We start from the raw sequence: 16,357 nt of genomic DNA on the forward strand, positions 1-16,357 counted from the left end.
CCAGAAAAGATTGTCCCTCCATCTGCATTATGGCCATCGATTTGAGATTTGTACTTCAATTGCTAATGATATAGTTTGTCAGAGTTCCATCAGTCACATACCTATCAGTCGATCACAGTGTACACGCTAATTGCTCATGTTGAAGAACAATAACCGCACGTGATAGTTCCACTTACTCTATCTCTGAGGTTGTCTCTTTCATTCACATTCGAAGTCTATTTACATAAGCAATTGAGGTTGATTTGAATAAGTTCAAGGATGTCGAAATCTTATGCACAACCAGCATGCAGTGATTTTGTGGTTGATGCAACAGTTGAAGCAGCAGTTGGCTCAATGGCGGTAGTAGTAAAGGTAGGCAATAGTAAGGGTAAAGGCGCTTCACAAACCTTGATCGAAGAGATGCAAAACACGCTATGGCATTGGACTGGATAGAATTTATATTTTATATACATCGTCAACGTTGCAACTTTAGTTGTGTATATTAAGGTCCTTCGAAATCATCAATCGTGATATATTCAAACTATATGACATCATCTTTTGTTTATACATATTATGGTGCATTGCTATATAACACTGTATTAATGATGCCAGTGTTAATATAATGCATTGGGCATTTTTGGAATGGAACTTCCTAAGGGTTTTGTTTATGCGTTAGCTCTCATGGTATCAACATAGGGCGTTAACCTCCAGTGCTAAACTCTGGATTTCACGTTGACTAGTCCAAAGCCATGCCAATGCATTTGAAACTCAATCTACAGTGGCTTTCATTTTTCTCATACTTCACTGGCATTCGACCTAAGCAATCAAATGGAAAAGGCTACATTAGTGTCGTCATATCCATACACCGCCAAAAATATTGCTGATTGAGTGCCAAAACTAAAACCACCAAATGTTGATATACTCTCAGACACAGATTCGGCGTATTAGTGTGTTACCAAAAGGAATGGATACACAACATCTTTGGTTGGCATTTGATGCTCATACATATATAATGCCACCCAGCTCATTGTTTATCTAGAATGTGGCGATCGTGCTTTGGATTTGTAGCGCACAACATACAATTTTTTTTTTAAGGGTGGTTCATGGACATTGGGTGGTCGCTACATCCACGGGAAAATCTAGGCAAATCAACCTGAAGGGATAACCCGTCGGCCAAACAAGCAGGGCGTAACCCCAAGGGCGTCAAGGAGCTTTGACCTTGTGACTTCCCAATGGCGAGGTACTTAGCAACGGGAACTCGACCAACTGAGCTAACCCTTAAGGTCGGTGCACAACATACAATATTTTGACTAGTATTATTATTATTTGGTTGGCCGTATTATATAATCCAGCTTTCAATTTATGGTTCTCCATTATTACATATGACTGACATTCATATTACCCTTGGAAGTATATCCATGAATTGCCTTATGATTATGGTTGGTGTTGTATACACATCATGGTATTATATGCATCATGTACTATATACATCCTTTGTCAAAGACCTTATTATTCAAAACAACAATATATATGATTAGGCCATATGTAGCATACCCTTAGTACATACTCTATTAATTTAACTATGGAAATCACTCAGCAATATTTGTAGTGCCCTGCTCTAGTCGACTGACAGTGATATGACATTAACATTTATTTAGCCCTAAGGCCCACACTTTATTCTTTGAGGACCTCAAGTTGAGGATCCGGACACATGACTGTATTATTAGTGGTTGTGATATTAGTGGTTGTGATGTTTATGTATGTTCTCCATTGATATTATGATGAAGATAGCATTAATGGTTATGTATGTTATCTATTGGTATTATGATGATTGTAGCATTAATGGTTATGCATGTTCTCTATTGGTATTATGATGATTGTAGCATTAATGGTTACGCATGTTCTCTATTTATACTATGATGATTGTAGCATAAATGGTTATGTTTGGTCTCTATTGAATTTATGATGATGATAGCAATAAAGGATATGTATGCTCTCTATTGATATCATGATGATGATAGCTTTGATGGATAGGTATGTTTTCTATTGAAGTTACGATGTTGATAGTTTTGATGGATATGTATGTTTCCATTGATGTTATGATGATGATAGCCATGATTGATATGTCCCCTATGTTACCCACTTGCATTAGTTCTGGTTCACAATGAACAATGATGTGAATGACTAGGTGATGTTAATGATGCTATCATGACAATGACTAACATTGAGAAACCTTGTTACTGATGATTATTGAGTATGGCAGGAAACCACCAGAGGCACTCGCATATGATGAGTTGACGACACTTGGTTTGATAAAAATTTATATTATTTTATCTTTGAAATTCTAAGTCAATTCTGAAACCTGCTATATATGTTTATCTATATTCTGATGATATGTTAGTGGTTGCAGGCACAAATTAGTTGCTTGGCCGAACGACTCACATATGGGTGATGGGGTTGTAAAATTGGATGGAACTGCATGGGAGGGGTGGGGCAGTGTCCCTAACCTCACCCACTAGCACTCCCGCAGTGACTTGGGTTGGAAAGGTTGAAACACCTTCGCCTTGAAGACCATGATGTCATGAGGGCAGGTCTCAAAGTTGGGTCGCTCATGAGGATTTTACCGGAGGGCGAGCATCAAGGCGAATTCCTTGATTCCCGACACCATTAGTCTCACTATAGCAAGCAACATAAGAGATTATAGTGGTCTCTGTCATTGCACCTATACTTTCCCGTCGTAGCCCTTGAATGCTAGTGGCGTGGCACCCTTGGAACTTCAAGGGAACTTCTTGAAGGGCACGACCAACTTGGCACTCTTGGCATCACAAATAAACTGTTAGGCGTGACACCCTTGGAACTTCAAGGGAAGTTCTTGAAGGAAACGACCAAACTTAGCAACCTTGAAATCATTAAAAATAAATAAATTAATAAATATAATCAACATATGAAAACCAGGTAAATTCACATCAAGGGTAAATGATGTTAGAAACCGAGATAATTAAATCAAGAATAAAACTTGGGTTAAGAGGATCATAGGAAAAAATAAAATATTTTACCTTAAAAACTCTACCCTCCCCATGTTGAAAAATATTAATTAGATAATGTATTTTAATTAGGTAAAAAGGGGAAAGAGGGACAAAAAATGTAAGGATAAATATTAATCATAAAATTGTTAAACCTAATTAAGAGAAGAGGATGGTGAATTAAAATAAGATTAATAAATTAAATCCTAGAGAAATTTAGAGAACCTCCATGTGGCAACAACCAACGTAAGGATATCCATCTAAGAGATAACTTGAGTTAAATCAGGAAGTACATAAGGGATCAAATCTTGACTTATCAATTGACTTTAGTAATGAACACAAATTAAGGAGTAAAAAGGGGGATCAAGAGACAACTAGGAGAAGAAATAGGAATCTTGTTGAGGTGAGGAAAAATATTAGTTTTAAATTAAAATTTAAGTAAATAATTTTGGAGACCCTTGATGAGAGAGTGACACATGGGTGGGTGAATAATCAAACTATTGAATTATCAAAAATAATTAATTATGCATGAAATGCCAAGTGTCACCTATGAGGACTCCTATAAAAGAAGGGGCAGACCATGGGAGAAAGGACTTTTTTCTTTACCCTATTGTTGGATGGATGAGACTATGTCAGAGTAGTGACTACGAGCTATAGTGAGTTTGGTGAGGTAAAGGACTTAGAGAGGGGACTCTTGAGCCAAAGAGTGCTCTCCTCTACCACTTAATACATTCCTCCATTGTACAACCTCATTGCAGCTCAGGGGTCCTCGGGGAAGGAGGGTACCCAAGGAGTAGGTTGGGAGGTCAACCGGTGGATCATTGCATTCGGATTAAGCACGTCAACATTCACACTTGGAGGCGACCAACAACAAAGGAGAGCAATTAGCGGCAAGTCGAGTTTAAATCTCGTCTCCTTGTGAACGGTACCTATGTTATTATAATATTCTTTTGTATGACTTCATTATGGTTTAGTTAATAACATGTAAATTAGATGATATATTCAATGATGTGAAATTCGGGAAAGTTTTATATAATGCTATATAATTTTTAGTTCCTAATTCTATTTTCTTAGGGTTGGTCCTTACAATATTTGTCCATAGTAAAAGTAGGTCTAACCACATCACTAACCAGTATTAATATTGAACAACATATCTGATTTATTAAACAGATGTTGAAACAGTATCTACAATTACAACACTCTACATTGTCCAACATCCATATTTTTTTCCAAAGGTAAATCCCCTATCATTGATGTCAAAGGGGGAGGTAGGCAGAGGTAATTTGATGAGCAGCAGCAGAAAAAGTTGTCATCAATGCCAAATGGTGAGAATGTTAGTAATATTGGCATTGATGTCATTGAGCACATTGGTGATAATTTGTGTTGAATGGAAATTGTACATGAATGTTAAATGATTGAATGTAAAAGGCTAAAAGTGATGTGAAGTGCAAAGGCTGTGCTAATCAATGTGGGACATAAAATATTGAGACAAAACCTGAAATACATATATTTCTTTGAACAGAAAATGTAGATAATACAAATCTGATTTGTCTCTTGTAATTATTACTGATTGAGCTATTAGTTCAACTCTATTTTATATTACAAATAATTTTCAAAATTGAAAGTGAAGAGACAAACTTGTGAGCAGTTTTTGGAAGTCCAAGAGACTATGTTTCATCTCATATTCCTGCAAAGAATACAAACAACCAAGATGGCTTGCTTATAAAACATATAATGTGGAACGAAGAAGAATCCTTTTTTTGAAGGGAAGGAGTCAGGATCAGAGAGTTGATGAGCAATAGCAGAAGCGAAAAAAAAGGTGAAAAGAAGAAGGAGTTCAGCAGTAAACGTGACAGCAAAATTGTATGAGGTAACCAGCATTTGTGACTTGATGTTGTGATTGAGAAATTTTTGTTCCCTTCTATGTTGCAACCTAAATACGAACAAGTTGTAGCCTGTTGAAGTAGGAGCCTCATGTGGGTTGTAGCCTGTAGAAAACTTGTGGGAGTTGGATCTTCCTTTGAGGTAGGAGTCTCTTGTAGGTTAGAGCCTACAAAAATCTGATGTAAAAAGGAGTAGCATCTTGCCTTCACATCACTTTCAGCCCAAAATTCATGGTTTTCTCCCTTCAGGGTTTCCACTTATATCCGGTGTCTTCATGGGTTTATTCTTGAATGTTGTGTGAATGTTTTGAATTCTTGATAAATAACTCTGCAAATTTCTCTTTTTGACACGTGCAAAAGGAATTCAATAATGATTAACCACAAATATAAACCATTAGCTGCATAAGAAGAAAATTAATTTGAGCAAAAGTAAAGAATTTGAATTACTGATTCACCCCCTTCAGTAATTACCAATTATAAATATCAATTTTGGCATTCATTTGTACTCATATTTTCACTACTGCATAATAATAAAATACTCATTTGCTGCAGTGGTTTTCCCGCGTTGGATTTTTCAAATGACAATTGTCCAAAAATAATTGTGTCAAATTTTTAGGTGTGTGCATATTATTTCTCAGTTTCCAGTTTATTTTCCGCAGCGTTTTTATTGTGAAGAAATTGCAATGTGAATTATTCGTTATTTTTCCATAACAAAATAAACTGCATAATAATTTATCAATTAGAAGAATAATTTCTAGTTGCTGCATTTCAAGCAAATTCCCACATTTGTAGCCTTATGAATGCCTTGATACTAGATCATTGCAATGTTGTTACAAGCGCGATCGGGATTAAATCGGCGCGGGGAACGAATCGGAAAAAATCGGAAAAATCGGGAAAAAATCGGAAAAAAGCGGGAAAAAATCGTTTGGTACAAAAATATTCATTTTTTTTCATTTTTTTTCAATTTTTTTAATATCTAAACCATCTACAACATAAAATAAATACATTGACACATAAATATGATAAAAAAACTAATATATAAGATGTTTAATATCATTTCTAGCGCTAAAATCACACATAACATTGAATCATGTCTTGAATAGTAAGTCCTGACTCCTGAGTCCCAACTCAGCCTCAAAATATCAACAAAAAATATGATAATGTATCTCATCATGTCATAATGTCATATACAATAAAATGAAGTCTAATCCTATTGATTTCCTCTGCCCCTCTTGCGAGAAAATGCCACAGCTTTCCCTTTCCCTCTAGATGTAGATGTTGGTGCCTGTGCTGGTGGAGATGGCAGTGGAGTCTGATGTGCTCTAGAAGCTGAAGAACTAGAAGTAGGAGCTATAGGAGGTAGACCACGTCCTCTACTGGTGGCAGGGGTAGCCCGAGCAGGTGGTGTCACCTGGAAACATTACAATCTCCCAATCCTGAAATCCTGAAAAACTGATAAGTCTGCTGGATTTTAAATGAAATCTAAAATTCTACTTTCTCCATATGAAATCCAATGAGGCTGGAACCACTCTCAAACATCCTGAGTCATTTCATGGTAATGTTAAAAATTTAAGTAAAAGGATGAAAATGAAGATTAAGGAGAATGTCACTTTTACTTTAAGAATTTAACATTACCATGAATAGCATATCCATACTAGGGCCTAGACTTTATCATTAAGCTGCCCCACTCAAAAATTATTTGTTTCTTTCAAAAAAAATTGCATGAAAAAACCCAAATGACCAAATGAAAAACCAAAAAAAAAATTATAAAATCGCGCTGTCCCAAGCCCCCGCGATTTTTTCGTTAAAAATCGCGATTTTTTCGTTAAAAATCGCGATTTTTTCGAAAAAATCGCGATTTTTTTAAAAAAGCGCGATTTTTTCAATAAAAATCGGCAAAAAAAAAATAGGCGATTTTTTCGTATAAAAATCGCGATTAAATCGGCAAGCTGAAAAAATCGCGATTTTAACAACACTGCCTGGAAGTTGATTTTCTGATATGTTTGTGAAGCACTTATGGGAGCAGTGAAGGCATCCTTTCGATTTTCTTTCTTTCCTAGCTTGGAAAGTCTGTTCCTCTCATAACTAGCAGCTTCACCAGCAGATCTAGCATTCCTTTGTGATTTTCCTGGACTAGGATGAAGTGTTGACTTAAATGATTGTTACCACCATATATGCATATTTGTTTAGTGGCATAGGCACCTAGTACCAATGTTGCACAAAGCGCGATCGGGATTTAATCGGCGCCGGGAAAAAAGCGGAAAAAATCGACAAAAGCGTTTGGCACAAAAATATTCATTTTTTTTCATTTTTTTTCAATTTTTTTAATATCTAAACCATCTACAACATAAAATAAATACATTGACACATAAATATGATAAAAAAACTAATATATAAGATGTTTAATATCATTTCTAGCGCTAAAATCACACATAACATTGAATCATGTCCTGAATAGTAAGTCCTGAGTCCCAAGTCCAACTCAGCCTCAAAATATCAACAAAAAATATGATAATGTATCTCATCATGTCATAATGTCATATACAATAAAATGAAAGTCTAATCCTATTGATTTCCTCTGCCCCTCTTGCGAGAAAATGGCACAGCTTTCTCTTTCCCTCTAGATGTAGAAGCTGGTGCCTGTGCTGGTGGAAATGGCAGTGGAGTCTGACGTGCTCTAGAAGCTGAAGAACTAGTAGTAGCAGCTACAGGAGGCTGAGGTGGACGGAGACCACGTCCTCTACTGGTGGTAGTGGTAGCCCGGGTAGCCCGGGTAGGCGGTGTCACCTCCTCCTCCTGCTCCTCCAACTCCTCCTCCTCCTGCTCCTGCTCCTGCTCCTCCTCCTCCTCCTCCTTCCCCTCCTCCTCCCCCTCATCCTGCACTAACCAATCCTCAGTGGGATCCATGAGAGGCCTCTCGGTCTCAACCCTCCATTCAGCAGTGGTGTCAATCCCATCCAATGAGATGGCTTCCGTATCAGGTGTCTTCTCTAGTTGTTTCACCCACAATCGAAGATTGTAGTAGACATAGACCATGTCATTAAGTCTATGGGACTCCAACCTGTACAAAGTTCATGAAATAATAAATTAATAATTAATAATTAATATTATAAAAAAAATATTGTTTAAAACTTTAATGAATTCAAAAATTTATTTGGAAATTTGCAATATTTTAAATGTTTAAGTGTTAACCTATTGCGCTTCTTGTTGTGTATTTTTTCAAATACACTCCAATTGCGCTCACATCCCGAGGAGCTGCATGTTTGGCTGAGGATGCGTACGGCAAGATTTTGCAAAAGGGGTACTCTGCCACCATACATCTTCCACCATGCGTCTACAACAAAATTACAAATAAAATTTTAAATAAACATAAGAAAAAAATGGAATTTGAAGAAACAATGAAATTTGAAACAAAGTTACAAAGTACATACTACAAACTAAAAAATACCTGGCATTTTAATCGTCCTATCAATGACAGCCATCTCAAAGCCAAATGTGCCACCTGACAACTTATATTGCTCAATTTGTCTAGAGATCTCCATACGTTCTTCTGGAGATCTCACCATCTTCTGGACACAGGTTAATAATCCTTCCACGACCTCAACATCAAAATTAAACCCACATGCATAAGAAAATGCAGGGTTCAGGAAAAGCCCAGCAGCATGAATGGGACGATGGAGTGTGTTGTTCCATCGCTCATCAATGACTTCCCATAGAAGGAGTTGTCTCTGAAACCCATCATCTCCCTTATCATCATAGTAGGACCGAATGGCTTCTTTGGCCCTGTCCATGGCTTCATACAAATAGCCCATTGCGGGCTTCTCACCATCAACCAACCGAAGAACCTTTACCAAAGGTTCTGTAACAGCGCACACCTCCTGCACTCCCGCCCAGAAGTCTTCCTGGTATGAAACTAGTCTGCAGACGGCCTCTCCTTCTGGTTTGCGGCTCATTGACGAAGCACGCCACTCCTCTGAAAGAAACATTCTCTTCAAATCCCACATAGAATTCAAGAGGGATTGAAGAGATATGAAACTCGTCGCAAACCGTGTAATGGCGGGGCGCACCAACTCTTTGTTGTTGGTGCATTTTCTCATCAAGCTAAGCACAGATGTGTGATTGTAAATAAATTTTGTGATGCTTTTTGATGAGTCAACAACCTCTTTGACAAAGGGAATTTTCCCTATGTCCTCTAACATCAAATCAATACAATGAGCAGCACAAGGTGTCCAAAATAAAGCAGGATGCCTGTCCATAAGCATTCTACCAGCAGCAACATAATTTGCAGCATTGTCCGTTATGACTTGGACAACATTTTCTGCACCCACCTCCAAAATAAACACATCCAGCAAATCACATAAAGTTCTTGCATCTTTGATTTGATGAGTTGCATCAACAGATTTGATAAACATAGTCCCCTTGGGACAACTAACCAAGAAGTTTATAAGGGTTCTCCCCTTTTGGTCAGTCCAACCATCTGACATAACAGTGCATCCTGTTTGTGCCCATGATGCCCTAAAATCCTCCAATCTTTGGGTGCAGTCACGCTTTTCATCTTGAAGAAGCCGGCCTCTGAAATCATGAAGAGAAGGGATTTTGTACCCCGGGCCAACACTGGCAATAGCATCAACAGTAGGTTGGAAAAATGGATTATTCCTTATAATGCTGAAAGGAATATCACTCCAGAGGAGAAATTTTGTCATCAACTTGTCAGCTTGTTCTTTTTCAGTTCTTTTTAGCATTGAACCAATAGTTGGTTGTGAACCAGGTGTGGTTCGAGGAACAAAATATGATGATGCAGCTACCGGATTGACTGACGATGCAGTAGAACCAGTGCCACTTGGCCCACTTCCTTCAGCTGACCTTTTTAGTTGCCTTTTGAGTTCTTGTTTGGCCTCTCTAGTGTGCTCTAATTCTCTCAATGCTCTCATGGCTTTTTGGATAATTTCAGCATTTGTATTTAGACAGGGCCCCACATCACGTCCAGGGATTTGTGCAAGGTGGAACTTCAACCTGTACACCCCCCGAATATTTCCTTTCCACACAACTTGCAATACAAGTTTTGTCTATCATTCGGAGTTTTAGGGTCACCATATTCCCAGAAAGGATCCAATTTCCTTGGCATGTTTGTTTTTGAATTTTGAATTTGCAAACCTATGGAAAAATAAGGATTAGGAAATAGGAATTTAGGATTACATAATACAAATTACAATTTAGCATTTGCAAAATTACAAGTTAATTATTTCCAAAATCCCAATTTCTAAACCCAAGTTACCCAACCAAATGCCAATGGCAAATGCCAAAAAACAATGAAAATTCAAAAAAAATAAACAATGTTTAAAAAAAATGAGAAAATAAAAATAAAAAATTGGTTCTCATAGTCATAACAAATTACCCATCCCAAATCAATGAAAAATTTCAAAAAATTCTTTAAAAACAATGAAAACCAAAGTTTTTATAGAAGCAAAACCAAAAAAAATTAATCTACATACCTCTTTTATGGACAAATTGGTGATCTTGGCTTGGATTCCTCCTAAAAACGCTTGGATTCGCTCCCAAATCCGACGGAAACCCTTCAGCTCCTCTCCCTCACCTCTTCTCCTCCTCCTCCGCGCGGACAGCACAATGAATAAAAAAAAAATCGATTTTGCATATAAAAAGCCCGCTGCCCCGACGGCCTGCGATTTTTTCCTTTAAAATCGCGATTTTTTCGATAAAAATCGGTATAAAAAAAAAGTGGCGATTTTTACGGATAAAAATCGCGATTTGATCGGGCAGAGGAAAAAATCGCGATTTTCCGATAAAATCGCGATTTTATCGCGATTTTAACAACACTGGATCATTGTCCTAAAATGGCTTTAAGAGGAAGGGCTAGCCTCAGCCTCTGTCCTAATTTGTTCCACAAATAGTTTGTTTCACAAGTAATTCCCTTCAGGTATTAGCCACAAGCCTTAGATTCAGGTTGTATTTCCAAAGGTTGGCTCTCGTTGTTCCTGACCAAAACTTTGTTGCCACAAAGTAGCTTCCAAACCACAAAATGCCTTTCAAACCAACAACCCAATGAATCTCTCTCCCTGAATGCCAAAAATCAGATGAAAGTGCCTCAAAACAATTGTGTCAAACAAATGAGAGAAAGGAAGGACTTGGCTAGGGTGGGATCCGTTGAAAAGTGTAACTAGGTTCGGTCTTCATAATGACATGTGTAATTGTGATTTTATGTAATTGATGAAAAGAAGAAAAATAAAATTATTACTGTAATGCTTGTCTCATGGGTTTCATGAGCGAGGAATTATATTTTAATGATGGCTCCCATTGTGAGCCTTTAGGATTTGTCATCTAGTCATAAAAGTCAATTTGAGTCTATGTCATTTATGAAGGACCCTTCTTGGGCATATTACACTTGTGTATGAGTCAATAGAAATGTCAAGTAGCCCTCCAAGACCAAGCACAAGCATTAACCTCAAGTCGGCTTCAAAGTGGAATTAATTATCTCTCCAACTGACATGTCAGCTCAACTTGATATCAAGTCGGCTTATTACCTTGGGAAACAACTATATATAGTGCAGTGCGTCTTCATTTCAGGACAAAATTTTCGGTGATCAAGTCTGAAGCAGAAAAGTGTGAAGTACAACGAGGTAGCTTATAGTATAACGAAGCACAACAAAGGAAAGAGGAGTATAGTCCGAGCTCTTTTCTGATTTGTTTTTGGGTTTATATTATCTTCATGTGTGAGGCAGCAAGAGCTTACTTGCAGCAGAAGAAGTCGAGAAAGAGTAGCACTCCTCCTAGCCGAGTTGCAACAAGGTTGAATCTAGAAGGGAGGTCGAGACAAGAATTAGAAGAAGGAAGGTTGAGATAAGAAGAAGGTCAAGTCTAGAAGGGACGCTGAAGGTTTGAAGTTGAAGAAAGTCGAAGAAGAAGAGGAGCCGAGAAAAGGAAAGGAGCAAAAGGCTGACTATCGTTGTCAAAGGATCTCATCAAGAAAAGTTGTGTCTGTGGAAAATAGGTCAAGAGTTGTGGTCTTGGTATTCATCAATTGGATCTCTATAAGAAGAAGAATTTGTGCAGGTTTTCCTCTCAAAGAGAGAGGTTTTGGCCTTGGCTGATAGCCTATATTTTGTGTCTCTTGTCTCTTTATGGTTTATGCATTGGTAGTTGTTTGATGAAGAAGAACACTAATAACTTAAGTAAAAGAAGATCCTAATCTAAAGAAGTAAAAAGCACTCACAAGCAGTTACTAATTGAAGAGAAATCACTTAATTACTATGCCCTAGATTTCTCAACATGGTATCAGAGCTAAGGTGACTAAGTCAAGGAAGGGCGCCTTATCAAGGGACACTCATGGATCAAATCTCAAAGGCGGCATGAAAGTGAAGATCATCTTGAAGTCAAAACCCTAGATAAAAGAAGTCTACACAAAAGTATTGGAATCACCATCAAAAGGGAGAAGGCAAAAACCCTACATCTACTCAAGTTAAAGTATTTTGAAGACAATTCATCCAAAGGAAGCTAGATCAAAAGGCAGTGGCATCTCACTCTTTGTGGGATCAAGGATCATTCTTGAAGAAAACTACCTTCATCAAGGAGAAGTTTTCTATCCTCTACTTCATCATCAACATCAAGAAAGCAGCAAGAAGGAGCATCCTATCAAGTAAGTATACTTATGTCCACATTTGAATCTATCAAAATGTATTTTTGCAAGGAAAGCAACAAATTGGTTGGGTCTTCAAACTACCTTGCATGGAAGAAAAGGATAGATTTGAATCTCATTGAAAATGAGGTTATGCAACATGCCAAAGGTTTTATCACTAAACCAAGAAAAGAAGATGCTCAAGCTCTTGCCAAGTATATGAAAGGGGAAGCTAGGGCTCAAAGGATTCTCATAGAATCCATCAAGGATCCTCTCATCCCATATGTATCTAAACTCGAAACATCAAAAGAAATCTATGACAAACTGGTAGAGTTGTATTCTGTAAGCACTACTAGAGAAGTCATCTCATTAAGGCAAGAACTCTACAAGTTGAACATGTCAAGGGAAGATGGAATAGCCTCATACTTTATGAGGATATCTGAGATCTGGGATCAACTACAAGATCTAGGAGAAGTCATGTCTGATGGGGAAATGACTACAATTGTATTAAATGCACTACCGGAGGAGTGGGAAGAAAGAAGCTACTCCATTTGAGGATAGATGACCTTCTGGACTAGCTCAAGGGAGCCAAATATTTCAGCAAGATTGACTTGAAGTCTAGTTATCAGCAGGTACCAATTGAACTCTCCAATGTGTGGAAAACTTCCTTCAAATCCAAGGAGGGCCTTTTCGAATGGCTAGTCATGCCTTTCAAGTTGATGAATGCCCCTACAACATTCATGAGGCTGATAGACGACATCTTGTGACCCCTCATCAACTCATTCATAGTAGTGTATTTGGACGACATTCTGATCTTCAATCAGAGCTCGGAAGAGCACCTACACCATATTCGCCTGGTCCTCCAAACCCTGCGACAACACAAATTGTGTGCCAATTTGGAGGAATGCACATTTGGTATGACCCAGGTTCAATATCAAGGGTACATTATTGATGAGTGAGGCGTACATGTGGACCCAACCAAGATACAAGTTATTCAGAATTGGCCAACCCCAACCACTCTAACAGAGCTCTGCAGCTTCTTGGGTCTTGCCAATTTCTATCGCAGGTTCATGTTGGGATTCTCTAATATCACTTGGCCTTTGAGTCAAGTCAACAAGGGCAGAGTGAAAGCAAAGTTCCTTTGGTCTAAATCCCAACAGAAAGCGTTTGTTGAGTTGAAGCATCACCTCTACTCTGCACCAATGCTCAAATTACCAACCCTACAACAACCATTTGAAATTGAGACAGACACCTCTAACTATGCTATTGGTGCAGTTCTTACCTTAGGTTGGTTCTTTCCAACACGATGGTTTTCCCTAATAGGATTGCCAATGCACCGTAAAACCAAGTTATTAATATTACATTTGGCAATACAGAAATTGTAGATTTATACTGTGCTGAAGTCAAGTGGATGAGTTTCTTATCCAATGGGCTATGAAGTCAAAAACATTTAAAAGTGTTGGGACTTGGTTATGAAGCACATTAAACGAACAAGCATGCCATAAACAATAGTATTATCAGCTATAACAGGTCTGAAAATTACTCATATAGCCAATGTACAGAGCTCAAAACAATACTACAGCACTTCTGTTCAGCACATGCCTCAAGATATAATATGAAATCTGAATATATAAGTAAAGAAACAATCTTATACTGAATAAAAGCCCCCCTATATAGCACAATCCAGATCTGACATACATAAGCCGTAAGAGGACAACACATCACACTTTCAGGCCTCCCACGCTGGTTAACAAACCTTGTAATAGTAGATATATTTTCCAGCAAAGGAGAGAAAATAGGCAACCTTCCAATGCAAGAGCACAGCCCTGAATATGTCCACATTGAAGCTCCAAATCTTGCAAAGATATCTGCAATGTTCAACCCAATAGCCTAGTCTTTTTCTCCACCATAAAAGGACACCACGCAAATGAGGATGTAACTCCCTTTTATAGTTGCATTCACAGTCAATAGAATTCTTTACAAACTCCTAGGGCACCCTCTTCTATAGGCTTCTAAGTATAGATACTTCTAGCAGAGCATTTAGATACATCTATGTGGTGCACCCTGCTTTTATATGAAGAAAAGTGTGTTCTAAAGATAACTTGAAGGAGTGCTTCTTCTAGAAGCTTCTCTAAACAGACTTCTTATAACATATCATACAGAGCACTCTAATAGGTTGTGGATCCATTATCAGGTAAGTTCTAGAATCTAGAATTAACTTCAAGTTAAGGCACTCTTCATAAAAGACTTTCTAGCAACTTCCTCTCCAAAAATATCAATAAAAATACCTAAGAATGTGGAGCACTCCTCTTCTCTAGTCCATTCATCCTTCTGACCCTTTGACCAATCAAGATATTATCAACATGCGTTTTAAAAGGTGTACCCTTGAAGATGTGCAATGATAAATCATCTTTAGAAAGAGGAATGCTCTCCTCGAATAGGGGCTCCTTGGCCTTAAAAATTGTCCCAATGATGTCCTCCCTGTGCTAAACAAACAAGTTTTCCTTAGAAGTACGAACTATGCCTCAACAATGACTCCAAATGAAAGATAATGCGTCAAGATATGTAGAAAAGTCCATCAAAAATGAAATCATCCATCAAAGAATGAGATCATACTCCTCTAACTCAACCAATCAAAACCATGTCCATGTATAGATGGTAACAGGCCACTAAAAACTACAGCTGTTTTGTAGCCTGATACTAATTATGTTGGGTATAAATATCCAGGAAGAATAGTAAACAGTATCAGATATTCATGACTTCATCAATAAAAAACATGTCAGAAAACAACAGATCCCACTAGGTTCTTTCTTCAGTTTCGTGAAATATTTTCTATGAACTACCCTGGCAAACTCGACAGTTTTCTGTAATGGCATGTTACTCTATGTCCAGTATCTTGATAAATATGATATTAAGGACACATGCATTTCAAACAATAGTCTCAATTTTATTGTTCGCTGTTTTCAATTACTCTAATAATGTCGCTTAGCATTTCCTTTATGAGAAGACCTGCTAACAACTGTGGGGGAGTGTTTCCCCAATGTGGGGCACGTGACTCTCCAAAAACGGTGCTTCTCGGCATTCCTGTTGATTTGGGGTAGCATCAGATGTGCTCTAGCCATGAAAATTGGTGGAGACACTAAAGCACATGAAATCTCCAAGACCTAGAAATGGTTTGGGCAGATTCTACCCGGTTAAGAAGATATTAAAATAATTAATATGTTTAATGGAGTTCCCAAGTCTAAACTTAGGAAAAATAAAATATTAATAGGTATTAATATAAAACTACGTTAGAAGGTTCTAAATGACATGGATCAAGCCAAATCTAATCTTAACCGTTGATTAGAGGTGTAATCTCGGCCGTTGAAGACTCAACAGAAAAAGTATAAGAGGAGGCTTGAGGGTCAGTTGGAGATACACCAGAGTGATCAGTCAGTTCGATTTTCTAGAGTGGGGTTTGCTAAGAGAAATAAAACTAGTGACCAAAGTTGCAGCAAGGGGGCAGTGAGTACGAGGCAGGGAGGTAGAGATAGTGTCAAAAGATCAGCGTAGAAGCAGAGAGGCAGACACAAAGCCAGAGGGAGCCACGCAGAGGCCAGAAGGGCATGCGTCATCCACGCAGAGGCTGCAGAAGTGACGCAGAGGGCCAGAGAGGCTGCGCAGAGCCTCAGAGGGGTGATGTTGAGGGTTTCAGGTTGACGCAGAGGCCAGGAGGGCTGACGCAATGCTTCAAATTGTGCTGGAGAGGGTTTTGTGGGCAGACTTTTAGAATATCTGCTTCTGAAGAGAGGTATTACTGCCAGATTTTATATCTTTGTCGGGTGAGCCAGTTTGGCACCCTG

At 38.2% G+C, this 16,357-nt stretch overlaps 2 protein-coding genes across 10 annotated transcripts in view; both read right to left on the reverse strand.

The window, feature by feature from the left end:
- Nucleotides 1-16,357, reverse strand: part of LOC149201974 (pre-mRNA-processing protein 40A-like) — a 441,059-nt gene that overhangs the window by 176,576 nt on the left and 248,126 nt on the right. The gene's annotated exons all lie outside the window — the stretch shown is intronic.
- LOC149201975 (uncharacterized) lies at nt 7,308-9,680 on the reverse strand. The gene is made up of 2 exons (XM_089399872.1): nt 8,078-9,680; nt 7,308-7,946 (listed from the first exon to the last, which is right to left on the reverse strand). Exon 1 carries the CDS (start codon nt 9,625-9,627, stop codon nt 8,323-8,325), a length of 1,305 nt encoding a protein of 434 aa, XP_089255998.1. The 5' UTR covers nt 9,628-9,680; the 3' UTR covers nt 7,308-7,946; nt 8,078-8,322.

This window comes from Pinus tabuliformis, chromosome 2_1 (assembly GCF_031772625.1).
Source record: "Pinus tabuliformis cultivar Carrire ecotype Pingquan chromosome 2_1, CPIR1, whole genome shotgun sequence".
NCBI classification, from domain to species: Eukaryota; Viridiplantae; Streptophyta; class Pinopsida; order Pinales; family Pinaceae; genus Pinus; species Pinus tabuliformis.

Excerpts from the sequence above, each read along its gene's own strand:
- LOC149201975 (XM_089399872.1), bottom strand. The coding sequence starts at position 9,627 with ATGCTAAAAAGAACTGAAAAAGAACAAGCTGACAAGTTGATGACAAAA.